General features: G+C 42.3%; 2 protein-coding genes across 3 annotated transcripts in view; both read right to left on the minus strand.

Annotated features, from left to right (window-relative positions):
- Window positions 1-6,120, minus strand: part of ITGB4 (integrin subunit beta 4) — a 95,486-nt gene extending 89,366 nt beyond the window's left edge. Inside the window, exon 1 of the mRNA XM_048490781.1 lies at window positions 5,585-6,120. Coding sequence (XP_048346738.1) covers window positions 5,585-5,592 — 8 coding nt within the window. The 5' untranslated portion in view covers window positions 5,593-6,120. The remainder of the gene's footprint in view (window positions 1-5,584) is intronic.
- A 5,868-nt stretch (window positions 6,121-11,988) lies between these two features.
- LOC125429347 (SAP30 binding protein) overlaps window positions 11,989-14,782 on the minus strand; it is a 37,336-nt gene continuing 34,542 nt past the window's right edge. For both annotated transcript variants that reach the window (XM_048490394.1, XM_048490393.1), the window contains one exon: window positions 11,989-13,023. In XM_048490394.1, coding sequence (XP_048346351.1) covers window positions 12,842-13,023 — 182 coding nt within the window. In that variant the 3' untranslated portion in view covers window positions 11,989-12,841. The remainder of the gene's footprint in view (window positions 13,024-14,782) is intronic.

Consider the following 14,782-nt stretch of genomic DNA (forward strand, 5'->3'; position numbering starts at 1 on the left):
TCTCGCTTTCCATGGGGAAAGTGAGAAGCACAGGCAGGGCAAGAGGAAGAGCGTCATTGGGCCAGGAAATCTCGCCCCAACGTGCTTCTGCTCCCTGCGTGCACCATGGAGCAAGTGCATCAGGACAACCCCTGAGGCACTTCAGCTGCCAGTGTGTGGCAGCTGCCCCAGGGATAATCAGCCTAGGATTACAGCCGTATTATTTCAAATGAAGCATCTGGGTTCCACTTTGTCCCTACGCAAAACATACTGGGACAGGAATTGAACAGTGGGAAAGTGTCCACATGCAGTTGTCTGAAATGAATTGGGAAGTAGAAATTGTAATTTAAATTTGTAGAAACAGGTGAATTTTTGAATGAAATTAAAGTACTATTTCAACCTGCAGAGACATTTTTAAAAATTAAACACTGGAGGAAGGCACCCAAAACATTCATAACAAAGAGAGCCTTTTCTGATGATGCCCACTTGCACTCGAAGAAGGTTCTGCTGAGTATCCCCATTGTAAGGGTTCAGGCTTTTATACCTTCATTACAGCCATTAAACTTGCCTGTATTACTGCAAGATGAACTCTTCCTTGTGCTGGGCAAGAAGCAGGCAGTAGCTACAACAATCAAATAATACAAGGACTCTTTTGTTACACTCGAATCCCAGAAGATATGAAAGGACTCTGTGTGTTTTTGCCCCACCCCTCCCTCGCTGTCTTTGGGCTTTTTCCATCTCCAGTGAGGCTCTGCTGGACGGCAAGAGTTTTTGCACCCGCCCCTCTGGGTCCTGCCTTCTCAAGGCATGCATGTCTCTGTCTTCATCTCTGAAGTCTCAAAGGGGCACAAAGCACAGCGCCTGAGGAATTCAGACTCATTCAACAGCTTGGCTGCTGCTGCTGATGCAGAAAGGTCATTTACCTGAGCACTGCATGTTGTTTCTTGGATCTGATACGAAGGCTAACATGTGCCCTCCTAGCTTTCCCCGGTTGTCAGTTCTATGGATCTGAATCCTTGAGACAGCATGGGCTATTAGGGTTGCCAACCTCAACGTAGCAACTGGAGATCTCCTGCTATTACAATTGATTTCCAGATGAACATAGGATGCCAACAGCAGACCATGAGAATGTAGAAACTTGTTCTTTTAACAAATAAAATCTGAGATAACAGAATCCTGAGTGGATTCCACCCAGGGCAAATATAACAGGTGTAGAGTGCAATCAAACCATTTGGGGGGGGGGGGAGACTTCACACAGGTCCCCTCCCCAAAATGAGTTTGCTCCATTTTATTTCTCTTAACCTGGGATTTTTGAAAATCACTAAATCAGTGATCCTTTTGCAAAATCTCGGGTTGGAGCTGCTTCCACGCAAATGGCCAGGCAGGAGGAACTGTATTTCGCTCCCTTCCACTGCGCTGTCCATAATTAGGGAGAATCCATCTGCCATAGCAATATGTTCATTAACGCCCTGTTGTTGCCCTGTTGTCCCTTTTTCTTTTTAAAAGAAATGCCCTGTTGTCCCTTTTTCTTTTAAAAATTTTTTTGTGTTGCACATGTGCAGCCACGCAGGTGCAGCTGATTGTATTGTGGGATGATCGGTATGGCTGTAAGGATTCATTTCGGTATGCCTGTGCAGCTATAACGTGTTGCAGGAAATTTTAAAAAAGAGAGAAACATCTCTGGGTGAAGGTGCAAAAGCAACCTGGATTGTTTCCATGGGTTCTAATTTCTGACTGCATGGCACAGATGGTACGTGGCAAAAACTGTGGCAGGGTCATGGACATACAGATGCCTGTTTACTTAATCTGTGAGATTAATAAGAAAATGGGCACCTCATTCACAACCATTTCTTCTTCCTCACACACAGTTCTGCAGTCTGATCACAGTAAAACCCAACCTTTATCCAGCTTCCCCTTGAAACAGAGAACAGAATCTGGAATTAGCAAAAGATGAATCCAGAAAATGGGAGAATCCTTAAGTTTCCAAGATAAACTGCAGGGGTCTTGGTCACTCTGGGACCCCAACCTGGGGGTCAGGCAGTTTAATTTCATCGGGTGTTTGGATTTGGTCTAGGTTCTCTGAGGGTGAACTCAGGGGAATCTTCATCTAGGGGCCTGTGAAGGTTCTTGGAAGCCCTGGTTAAATGTATTTGCAGATTGTCTGGTCCCCATTTAACTCTTCAGATTTACTGTGGGTCTGGACAGAGATCAATCCTTATTTTACCAGCCATTTGACTGAAACAAATTTGGTTAGTCGGGGTTAAAAACTATCTAGTTCTACCTATTTGTTATATATGTTTGAGTTAGTATTTGTAATATAGGCTATTAGGGGCCCTTAACATGCATTGATGGTTTTAATTTGTTATGCACACTCATACATATACTATATTTTTATAATGTTGTAATTAGTGGCCCTATTTGTATTTTCTTGATCTTCAGGTACTTAATTCCGTTGTTACAGCATTAAGTTTTGTTCTTCTTCTTTGTTTGTGCCCCTGAACAACTATCAGGAATGAAAGCAACTTAAATTTCTTACAGGCACCGTTTCTCTCAGTGGACTTGAAACAGATGGGAGGTACCACTTTTGTGGCTTCCTTTCTGATTCTCTGTGCCGGCCTACACCAGCTGATTTTCTCCCCTGACAGCTGTAAAGGAATTTGGCCATTCAGAAGCATGTGCTTCATCCACTACAATAAAGGCAAACCCTGCTAAGTTAGTTTTAAAATCAGAGGAGAAAACCTAGGCTTCAGTGCAGCTTACAATCTCTTCCTCTCCCCACAACAGGCACTATGTGAGGTAAGTGGGGCTGGGAGAATTCTGAGAGGACTCTGACTGGCCCAAGGTCACCTAGCAGGCTTCATGTGGAGGAGAGGGAAATCAAGCCCAGTTCTCCAGATTACAGTCTGCCACACTTAACTACTATACCACACTGACTTTCTAGTGAGAGAATAAATACATATTGTGGGCATGGATATTACCACCCTCTACCCTCCTTCTTGGTGATGTGGAATAGTATGGTGTAGCCCAATCTCATCAGATTGTGGAAGGTAAGTAGGGTTGATACTTGGATGGGAGACTGCCAGAGGAAGGCAACAGCAAACCACCTCTGTTTCCACTTGTCTTGAAAGCCCTCTCTGGGGTTGCCATCAGTTGGTTACAACTTGACAGCTCTTATGCAAGTATCCTCCTTCTCAATGGGGCTGCATAGCTTGCAAATATAAATACAAACTGAAACATGCTTGCAAGAAGATAATTTTTTTGTGAGAGGCCTGTACAAGATATCTGGTGCAGACATGCCCTTATTCTAACACAAACAGCAACATTATCCGTCACTTTTCTGAGTCAGCCTGGCAGCAGGTATATGCTTCTTCACTGGGTACACAGCAACAGAGGCGTAGCTTCAAGGGGATGGGAGGGTGCATGATGCACTGGGTGAGCGCCCCTGTGGGGCCGGGCCAAGGATGTTCCGGGGGCGTGGCAGGGTGTTCCAGGTGGGGTGGGGGCGGAGGACGCACCAGTGCACCGGGCGCTTTTCCCCCTTGATACACCTCTGCACAGCAAGCACTAAGGATATATAGCAGAATTCAGTTCCATAGTCTTGTGGCACCTTAAAGACCATCATGATTGATCCAAGAATAAACTTTCAAAGAGTAACTTTGTCAATAATCTCAGTTCAGTGGTCTTAGAAACAAGTGGTGAAGAATCTCTGCTACTAAAAAAACCCCAACTCTCTTAAGGGCAACTTCCATCATTCTGACCGACACAATTCATTCTTTTGAGATGTTATTCCTATATGCCAATTTTCTCCCCAATATTCATGCAAGGGTAGACCCAGTTCAGCCCCACCCCTTTGATTTTCATGCCCACCAGGCTACACATGAATATTATTTTTGGATTTTTCCATTCCGTCCTTCTTCTCAAGAACCTCACATTGTTGAGATACAAGCCTAGACTCCTCTCTACCATTTGAAAAATATGAACAGGCAGGGCATTATGATGCCAACAAGGAAAGGCAGGAAATCTTAACAGAATAGGCTCCTCTCACAGAAAGTTCCTTTGTATTATAACGGAAACAGTACAAAACATTAAAGCTTCAGCCAGAAGTTTCAGCACCTTCTGACCACCAATTATCTGGGGTTCCTTTTGACAATGACAAGCTGTTCCTTTGATAAGCATATCATAGCACATGTAGCATCAGTACCTGGGAAATGTCCATCTAAATTTTAATTTTCCCTGGTACCCTGTCTTCTTCCACCTGATAAGCACACTCCCATTTCTAACCTTCCCACAGACTTCACCTATCCAACAATATAAACTTGTTAGAAAACATATTTGCAGAGTACTGTGATTTACCTGTTAAGTGTGACTAAATGGTTAATGTAGCAAGGGTCAGGTGTTGGAATTTACAGGTGTCTGAAAGGAGGATGCCATTCATGGATTCCAGAGTGTATGTGCTCTTCTCCTATCCTTGGCATTTCCACACTGCATGCTACTATTACCCCGAGCTAAGTAAATCTCGGCTCAACTCACAAATTACACTTACTGAATGATCTCACACACGCATTTATTACGTTTCCTTTGCCTCAGACACACTATGCCAAAATCAGGACAAATATTAAACAGCATGCACATTATTCACAACAGTTTTAACTGTCCCCATCCTGAACTTAAAACTGTGTAAATACAGTCCTTCAGGTTTTCTACAGATCTAACATTTGTGAGAAAGTTAATTCTTTAACACACACTTCCTTCTGCCATCTTGCATGAGAATTTCCCTCTTTCAGACCGGAAGAGCTCATGTGCGTTCGATAAATGTAACATGTGACAGGCAGAAATTAAACATGTAAAGTCTACCCCACAGTTGCAACAACTTCTAGGATAGTTTTCTCCTGTTGATTTTCTGCCTGCTGTGCTGTCATTGAATGTTGAAGAGTCCTGAGCAGGGCTGAAAAATGGCACGAACCCTTTTTTCAAGTGCTGGTTCCTTTTCCTCGGTGAAGAGGGAACATTTGTCTTAATGATTTCCCAAGGCAAGCTGTACACGGTGCCAGTGATCTGTATGTGCATGTAATGTTCTTTCAAAGAAACAAATCATCTACAGAAAAGCAAAAACCTGCCCAGCTCTGAAACTGACTGATCAACAACTGTTGCCAGGTTCCAGCAGTGCAAAGACAAGAGAGAACACATTTCAATGCTTAAAGGATATAAACATCCCCACAGAACCCTCATCTTCCTGGTGCCTACCTGCGTGAGAAGTCCTACGCCTCATTTAACTGCTCCCTCTGGTTAATCAGTAAGTTCAGAAAAGAAAGAAAAGAAAGCACTTCCAACGGAACGCAAATAAATTAATTCCACAAACCTCATTAGTGCCGCATCTGATTCAAAGTCCAAATCTTGTGCAACAATCCAAATAACAGTCGCCCACACACCAATCCAAGAATTTCCTCCAAAGGCGGGGGGGGGGGGGGACTTCACTACTTAATTGCCATTTCCAAATGTAGCGTTGCCATGCCCCGATCCCCTGCCTGCTGCTTCTCTCAAAACTCTTTTGGAAGCCAGGGTAAAAATCCTCAGGCGCGAAGTAGAGCTGGTGAATGTGACATACCTCTGCATGGATCCTGGTTCCTTCAGATCAACTGTTGACTTTCACCTTTTTTTTCTCCCCCTCTTTTGGACTGCTGTTTCGGACTGCCTGCTTTCCTTCACTGGGGCATATGGAGAGGTTGCATTACAGCTGTGGGAACTTCTCACAAGCAAGCGAAGTCGGAAGAGACAGTTTTATTTGAGCTCAGGTGTGTGTGTGCACGCAGATGGAGGGGGGAGGCTATCTGTGACTCAGGTTTGTCTGGCATTCCTGTGAGTTATGCACACCTGTATGGGCAAGAACAGCCTGGGCAGCCAAGCTTGTACTCTCTTCTCCTCTGCAAACATGTTTAAAAAGACACCCACCCACAGGAAAAAGGTTGACGCTAGAAGCTGAGGCAGAGCCCAACCCAGCTGTACATCTCCAACAAAGATTCACTGAAGGGATTATTTGGTAGTCGGAAAAGGAAAATCAAAAACAAAGCAACAAACAGTCTCTAAAAAGCAATACGATGCTCTGTCTAATAAATCCACTTCTTCAGGACTGAATAAGGAAAATCATTGTTTGGTTGTAGAAAGAGCTCTTGCCAGTTTGTTTCTTCCAACCCGCCCTTTTCCCAACCCAACCACTTTCCCTGATTTAGATCTTTTCCTGCAAACTTCCTAGGCTGCAGAAGCTAAGATAATAGCATGTTCGAGTACAAACAGCCTGCTGAGGAAAACCTCGCAGTACTCCCAACTTTCTACTTCCTCTGCTGTCAGAAAAGTTTAATGATCAGCATCCTCTATTTGTGCCTTAGTCAGGTGAAAGAACAGCAGCTCTGGACTGAGGGCATCAAGCTAAAATGAAAGAGACCAGCTCCCTACATTGACATGACTGGAAATGTTAAAATCCTGGTAACCAAAAGGACAATTTTGCAGCACCTCCAGATGACTTGCTATCCAAATGATAGTAGCTGTATGAACAAATGTATTTTAAATGGTGATGGTGCAGTAAGAGGTTTTGTTCTATATTGTCCTGTTACAAGTATAGCTAAGACAGTTAGAAATGTCTAAATGGAGATGTGCCCAGCAAGATTCCTTTGTAATCTTTCCAGCAGTTTTTATGTTCTTCAAATAATTTCAGAGTCCAAAGAATATACTCACTTTTTAAATCAGTAAGCCTTTAGCAAGCTGCATACCCCATGCATTTCGCCAAATTTGAGAAGTATGTTTGACGTAGCTTGCCTAGGTGTGATGCTTAAACGTTTGGGTGATATGTCTTAAGATGGGATGACTAGGGCTTAATTAATTCCAGAGCCAATCTCTCTGAAAATGTAACTTTCTTTTACTAGTGCACAAGTAAATTAATAATACAACCCTGAGAACACTTTCCCAGACTCAAGCCCCTTGGATAGACCTGAGTTGGACACGCTTAGGATAGCATTGCAAGCAAGCAAGGGATCCACTGGCATTACTATGTACCCCCTTTCCTGTGCATGCATGTAAGGAATATGGTGGCAATTCTGGGTGTGAGACTACGGTGGCATTCCTGGGCCTCTGTTGCTAGGCAGAGTATTGCTAGGCTGACTGGAAGATGAGGGAGTGGTCAGGGGGACTGCTACTAAGAGGCAAGAGATTTCCGTTTCAAGCCACTATGCCAGACATCTCTGTTGCAGGAATGGGCCTGTGCTGGGGGCACAGGAAACCAGAACTAGAATTGTAGTTAATGAAGTAACTCAAAACCATGGTTTCATATCCTGATTTGAACTTACCTAATCACTGCTGCACTGCCCTGGATAGTCGCAGGTTAACCTGTTGTCACCAGATCTCAGAAGTTAAACAGGGTTGACCCAGGCTAGTATTTGCAGGGGAGACCTGCAAGAAATATCAGAGTTGTGACGCAGAGGGAGGCAATGACAAACTGCCTCAGAACATCTCTTGTCTGGAAAACCATAAGGGGTTGCCAAAAGTCAGCTGTGATTTGAAGGGGTGGGTGGGAAGGGGGCTATCTTCAGGCAATTGTTTAACTTAATTTAACCACGATTTCATGTGACGTCTGAAATGATTCAAAATAATGTATTTTCTGGCAGCTTCATTTCATAGCAGGAAGCCTTCAATTCAGATTTAATCTGGAAATGTTAGGCGGACTTGTCTTCTCCACAGCAGAGCAGGAGACCATAGTTAGAGATTTCAGCCAAATCCCCCTTTGCAGGCTCCCTTTCATGTATCAGAAAATCAACTGTCAATGAGAGAGAACAGCAGCACTATTAAAAATGAGAACAGCGGCACTATTACTCTCTTTAATATCACTTTTGAACGAAAACTAGATTATGCTGCAAAGTCTGGAGTAGAACAGGCTTTCAACCAACAGTGTGGACAAACCATAAAATGCAAATTAGACAACCGTCAGGGCCTTACTTAAAGGTAGTAATTGTGAACTTGAGAGGTCTCAACTTTACACTACCACTGTCTAGCTTTATGAATTGTGGCACTGTGGAGCTGTTCTAGCATAATCAAGTGAAGGGGGAGGCAGTGTGTAATGGTTCAAAGCAGGGGTCCCCAAACTACGGCCCGGGGGCCAAATGTGGCCCCCTGAAGGCATTTATCTGGCCCGCCAGGCATGGCGGCAATGGCTCCATTCATATGCAGTGGGGGCTCGAGGGAGAGGAGGAACCGGCCCCAACGGCCGTTGATTGCAGTTACATGATGGCACCCCCAAATCTCCATGAATTTTCTGACCCAGAGTTGGAAACCTTACATGTGGCAACACCTGCTCCGCCCTTCCCTCTCAGCTACTCCATGTGTTGCTCTCAGGCTTTCTGTTCCGCCTTACTCCCATTGGCATCAGCCAGGCTGGCGAATCGCTTCTAAGCTGGCTGCTAAGGGAGGAAAGAACCCAGGAAGATACCTGATCCTGGGTTAGATGGAATGCTTCATTGGGAAAGTTCTGCTTTTTTTTTTTTTACAGGGGAAGGTATTCCACAGCTTCCCCAACAATATTTGGAGCCCACCCTGTACTTGACATACTTTGGTCACTGTTCTAAAAATAGACCATGACAGAAAGGCTGAAAGGTGAAATCAAACATTTTACAATCATTTGTGCATAGGAATTTGTTCATCGTTTTTTTTAGTCCGGCCCTCCAACAGTCTGAGGGACAGTGAACTGGCCCCCTGTTTAAAAAGTTTGGGGACCCCTGGTTCAAAGTAGTGTGTGTGTTTCTTTAATTGAGAAGTAAGTCACAGAAGGAGGGGGAAGAGAGAAGAGGGAGGTGATTGGTTGGCAACAAAGAGAATAGAGAGAGGAGTGGAACTTCGGAAAAGAGAACTCTCAAGAAAGTGGGGTAATAGAAAGAGAGAGTCGGGCAGTGAGAGGAAGAACAGAGAGAAAGATGGTTGAAGGTGGAAAGAAGTGACCTGACAGCAGTGTGAAGTTAACAGTTTAGACACTCTGGAGAGCAGAATTGTTTGAGCCCTACTCTCTGTTACATAAAACCTTAAAACTGTCCAAAGAGAAAGAAGAAGTACATGTACATTACTCTCATTATATTTGTTCACACAAATATACTATTTGCATACGCTTATTTGCATGCATATTGGGAGTGCTTCAAATGTATGGATCAGCCTTGGCTTGGCCGTAAACTCCTTGAAGTGTTGTCTGAGTATAAAGTCATTCCAGGAAATTAGCACAGCAGCTGAAGAAGCACTTCTGAGTCATTTTAAAGGGGTGAGTTATCTAGAGAAATGATATAAACTTCAGCTAAATAATCTTTCAAAAACACGATTTTATAAAAGAGGAATGGGGTGGGGGAAAGGAAGAGATCAAAAACATGCCTTTGTGACCTTTTCTGCTGGTTTTTATAACTCCTGCATGCCTTTCTCTAAATTTCCCTTTTTTGTTTTGATAAGCACAGCCAAGTTAGCTCCCAGTATTATTTTTCCAAAAAAGATTTATGCCTGGCTTTCTTCCTTACTTCAAAGTGATACTATAATACCAGATTTTAAAAACAATTAAACTCCGCCCAGTGCCAAGCAATATTTAAACTAATATAGAGAACTCAACAAAATGAAAAGAATAAGGGACATCTAAAAGCACAATTTAAACAAAGGAGATTTACAGCCCCTTCTGTAAGGTCTCTCTATAGCCCTGTATGTTGATATGTAGGCTTAGGGAGAATTTGTTTGATTAGTATTAGGACAAGAAAGGCCCAGAATCAAACCTCCACTCTGCCATCAAGCTCACTAGCATTCTAACAGTTACACCATATTAAGTTCATTTAATTCAATAGGCTCAGAAGCATCTAACTTTACTTAGGATTTGCCTTGGTCATGTACCTCCCATCCTATGGATCTATGCCTCGGCCAGCAAACAGAATGGAGAAAATATAGCAGAGGTTCACGCCTTGTGTTGCTTCCCCCCAAATATTATAAATTATCCTTAATGAAACCAACTCTTCTCTTGATTCTATCAAGTTGAGTAGACAATTCACAAAGATGTGAGGTAGGGTTAGTTAGTTGTCCATTTTACGCCATACCTAGAAGTAAATATTTGTCATCCCTGCTACTCAAAAAAGAAAATGCATCTGACTTGCAAAAGATTTCCTTTCTGTTGGACAACTCCAGTAGTGACGTAAATGACACAGTTGCCAAATACTTGAACTCGTATATGAAGCAGTGCTCTAGGAGCAAAATCTGAATTTTAATCCCTTTTCCTGTATTTTACTTTGGTTTCCCTCTATCTAGTCAAGTAGACTCATGTATATAATACCGTGATATTGTTATGCCAATAAAGGTTCTTTGACTTTGAATTAGTTAGTTTAGCTTAGGTATAGGTTTAGTTTAGTGATATGTTATTGTATTTAGATCTATTATTACACTAAGTTTTTGTGCTAATATAGCTACAGTTGATATGGGCGGTTTGTTCTTGGGTCACTGTGTTGTAGTGTGTTACTGAAATAAAAAGTCACAAACTACCCTATTGTTGTTATGCTGCTGATGTTTGTTGTTAGTATTATTGCTTGATTCAATTTGTTATGTTATGATTATTGATTCTGTTATGTGATGTTATGATTCCATAATGCTGATGTTTGTTATAATTCTAGGTTTGAACTGTTTTATGCATTGTAGTTTGAATGACATGTTATAATGCTATGTTATTTATTCTATGTTCATTGATGTTATGTTTTTGCTGGTTATTATTTACTGCTATGCTACTGATATTGTCTTTTTGCAGCTGTTGTTCACTGCCCTGAGCCTTTCTGGGGAGGGCAGTATACAAATCTAATAAATCACAACCATAAACCATGTAAAGGGTGAATACCACTATTAAGCTTAGTAGTCATTTTGGACCAAATCTCAGGAAACAGAGAAATACCCCTGCATAAAACTGTTGGATTCATTTGGAATGCTGTATAGGGTTCTGGGCACAATACATCAAAAAAAGATGTTACAGATCTGGAAAAAGTGCAAAAGATGACAACAAAGCTGATTAAGTGTGAAGAAAGGGGCATGAGAGAAAAAATCAAGAGTGGAAGGGAAATGTGAGGGGTTTATAAAATAATGAATGGTGCAGAGAATGTGATTAAGGATAACTTTCCCCCTCAACCTGTAATATTAGAACTTGAAGGAACCCAATGAAGTTGATAGCCAATAGATTCAGGGCAGACAAAGGAAGTCTTTTTTCACCCAGAGATTTATTAAATTGTGTAATTAACTGTCAGTAAACGTAGTGATCTGTGTGTATGCCGTCAAGTCACAGCTGACTTATGGCAACCCTGTAGATTTTTCAAGGCAAGAGAAGCTTGGAGGTAGTTTGCCACTGCCTTACTCTGGATGAGCTAAGAGAGTTTTGAGAGAACTTTGACTGGCCCAAGGTCACCCAGTAGGCTTTATGTGGAAAAGTGGGGAATCAAACCCGGTTCTTCAGATTAGAATCTGCTGCTCTTTATCACTTGCACTGGCTTTAAAACACGTCAAGAGATTTTCGGAGGATACATCCATCGTTGGCTACTAGCCAAAACGATTAATGGGAACTTCCATATTCAGATGCTTTAAACTTCTGAAAACAGATGACTTCCATGCCCAGTTTGTTGCTCCTGTTGGACAAGAGGGACCACTGAGAAACCCTCAAATGGCCTTAGACCCAGCATGGACCGAGCATGGAGATTAGAGGAGCGATATGGAGCATCTTCAGAAATAGAGACTTCACTTTTACAAAGACTAAAAACTTTTCCCAGTCTCACAATGAGAGACTCCAAGAAATTGTGGAATCCTGCAGATCTACTTTCAGAGTTGGAGTCAGTGAAAGAGAACCCAGAGTTGCCAGGACTCACATACCTAGACCAGCATCTGACTCAGAGAGAGGTCACTGACAAGTTGCCCTTTCCACTCCACTAGCGGAGGGCCTATTCCAGCAAGACACATCTTATGTAGAGAATGAGGACACAGTTTTAAAGTTCTGTTTTTATAGCCCAAGGTGCTTTACAGAGGTACGAAAGTTTACACAAATTTAAATAGATGGCATCATTGTCATGACACAGGCACGAAACTATATTGTAACCAATGTTGCTAAAATGCATTCCAACATCAAAGATGCACAGAGTTTTTTTACCAGAACACAGTACTTCGTATGGAAAGTCTACTTCCTTCTTTTACAACTATCCTCCCACCAGCACAGTTACATTCAGCATGATGATTCCTACAATGTAGGCACAGCATCCAGTGCGGATTTTTACTGTGACCTCTCAAACGCCACAGCTTTCAAATTCCTTGATCTCTCAAACCAGAACAAAATGAATTATACGGGGAGAATTGTCTATTTAATAATCTGCATGACAACCAATCTCTGTATTATATTACCAATGGTCTGGCTCAAGGAAATCATTCTTGCCTATGAATTCCTGGGGACAGAGAGATAAGGATGTTCAGTTTGTCAATGTAACTCACTAATGAACAGTACAGTATACAACTGATTGATTTCAGCATAGTTGCTACCTCTCTCTCTTTAAAGCTCTTAATTTTATAGAATTTAAATATGCCACTTATTAAACGCATATTTACATGTCGACATTCCATTTCACAGAATCAAGCACAGGAATTCTTTATTTACAAAGATAAAGAGCCTCAGTAATAAATATGTACAACAACTATTATTCCCTTCTTGTTCAAGAATGGGATGCCCATTTTAAAATAGTCTTTTGGCTCCGGGAGAAGGGGAAGTATCCTCCCATTGCTTCCAAAGTTGGTGCTTTTGGCATTACTCAGTCTGAAAGAGAGTCCAGTAAGGTTTTCACTGCACTTGTCACTGCTTTGCCTTTTTCACAATGGTGCCAACTGCAGAGATCACTGTGGTTTTGGAGCCGCTTGCACTTGTGGTCACTGTGACAACAGCTGGCAGGGTGGCTGTGGTAGTGAGAATGGTGGGCTGAGCTATTGTCGTCACAGGAATGGCAGAATCCCACTTGCTTTTCCTCTTCTGTGCATCTGTGTGTTTAACAGACAAGCATTAATACCAACAGCTCTTGTCCAATGAAACCCATTCTCTCACTGTTCTTTACACAGATATCCCTAAAATAAAGTCCTGCTCGTTCTGTGCTAAATTAGAGCCAATCCACTTGCTGCAAAGAAAGTATGTGGCACAGAACTACTTGAATTGTCCTTTTTCAGAATGCAAGTAGAATAATGCACATATTTGAACAATTCTCCCACTGCCATAATCCTAGTCCACTGTCAGCCTTTCCCTTCAGATGGCATCACCCCCTCCCCAAGGAATATTTCACATGGAGTGATTATTTAAACATGCAGTTTTCCCAAACTGTATTTTGAAGTTCCATCAGGTACAGGAAGGCTGCAGAACTATTATAATGTATTGTCAAAGGCTTTCATGGCTGGATTCAACGGGTTCTGGTGGTTTTTCTGGCTGTGAGGCCGGGGTCTGGGGGATCTTGTTCCTAACGTTTCACCTGCATCTGTGGCTGGCATCTTCAGAGGTGCATCACAGAGGGAAGTCTTACTAGTAACAGACTTCCCTCTGTGATAAACCTCTGAAGATGCCAGCCACAGATGCAGGTGAAACATCAGGAGCAAGATCCACCAGACCCCGGCCACACAGCCCGGAAAAACCACCAGAACTAGTATTATAATGTAGTTTATTGCCACTGAAAACCAAACATCATAACACAATTTGATACCCATCACTAACTAAGCTTACCTGGAAATGAACCCTACTGAAAAATCCTAACCCCTGCACTATTTGCAATTACTGCTTGGAAGCACTTCAGGTAGGCCAGTCTGAGCCCAATTTCATATGCTGCTGGAAGTCTAAAACTGTGACAGCAGCAATTCGTCTCCTTTGTTCCCAGGGGACAGCATTGCTCTTCAAACCTAGAGTTTGTGGGGTTGAATCGTACTTGAAGCAAATCAAGTTCTTTGGTTGGGGAGGGGTGTGTGTGTGACTCAGTGGTATACACACACAAGCTTTACACACAAAAAATCAATGTCTCATACCCTCTTACCACCAATTAAAGGATCTAAATATTCAAAAAGATATTTCTCTGCTTAAGACCCTCTGCCAGTCAGAAAAGCCAATGCCAGAAGGCTTCTTCCCCAAGCACAAAATTATAGAAGCGGCATTGGCCTATTAAAGGCATCAAGGTTTTCCTGCAACATGACCAGGCTCTTATGGCGTCTTCAACTGCATTCTTTATTCACAGAATATAACTCTTTCTAGAAAATTCCTGCAGAGTCTGAACTGGTATATCAACTGGTAACTGTCAATATTTCTAATAAGGCAGCCTGAAGTATGAATGCCTAAAATCCGTAATTAGAACTGGGCAGCGTATTTAAGCTTGGATCCTATTAACTTTTATGTTTGAGCTCACCCATCTTCAATTCTCAATGCAGCCCATGCTGTGTGGATTTTCTCTAGATGCGTTCCCTGATCCTCAGATAATAGCCTTTTCAGTGGTCAAAAGGAGCTCCCTCCTCTCTCGTTTTGGAAAACATGGTAGAATTCAACACCATGTGTATAATTTTCCTAATTCTACTCAAGTTGAATAGTCTATTCTAACTACAGAATCTGAGGTTTCTGGTCTCCAAATAAAGTTCTCTCTCACAGCAGGATTTTAGATATCTGATGTAGTCAGCCACCACTTGCAAGTATTTTGCTTAAAAGTCAAACAGAAGAGAGGGAAGAAAAGAGGGCTGGCAAATACATGAGATCCTGAAACCTCTGTTGCTAAAT

This window comes from Sphaerodactylus townsendi, linkage group LG03, assembly GCF_021028975.2.
Source record: "Sphaerodactylus townsendi isolate TG3544 linkage group LG03, MPM_Stown_v2.3, whole genome shotgun sequence".
NCBI classification, from domain to species: Eukaryota; Metazoa; Chordata; class Lepidosauria; order Squamata; family Sphaerodactylidae; genus Sphaerodactylus; species Sphaerodactylus townsendi.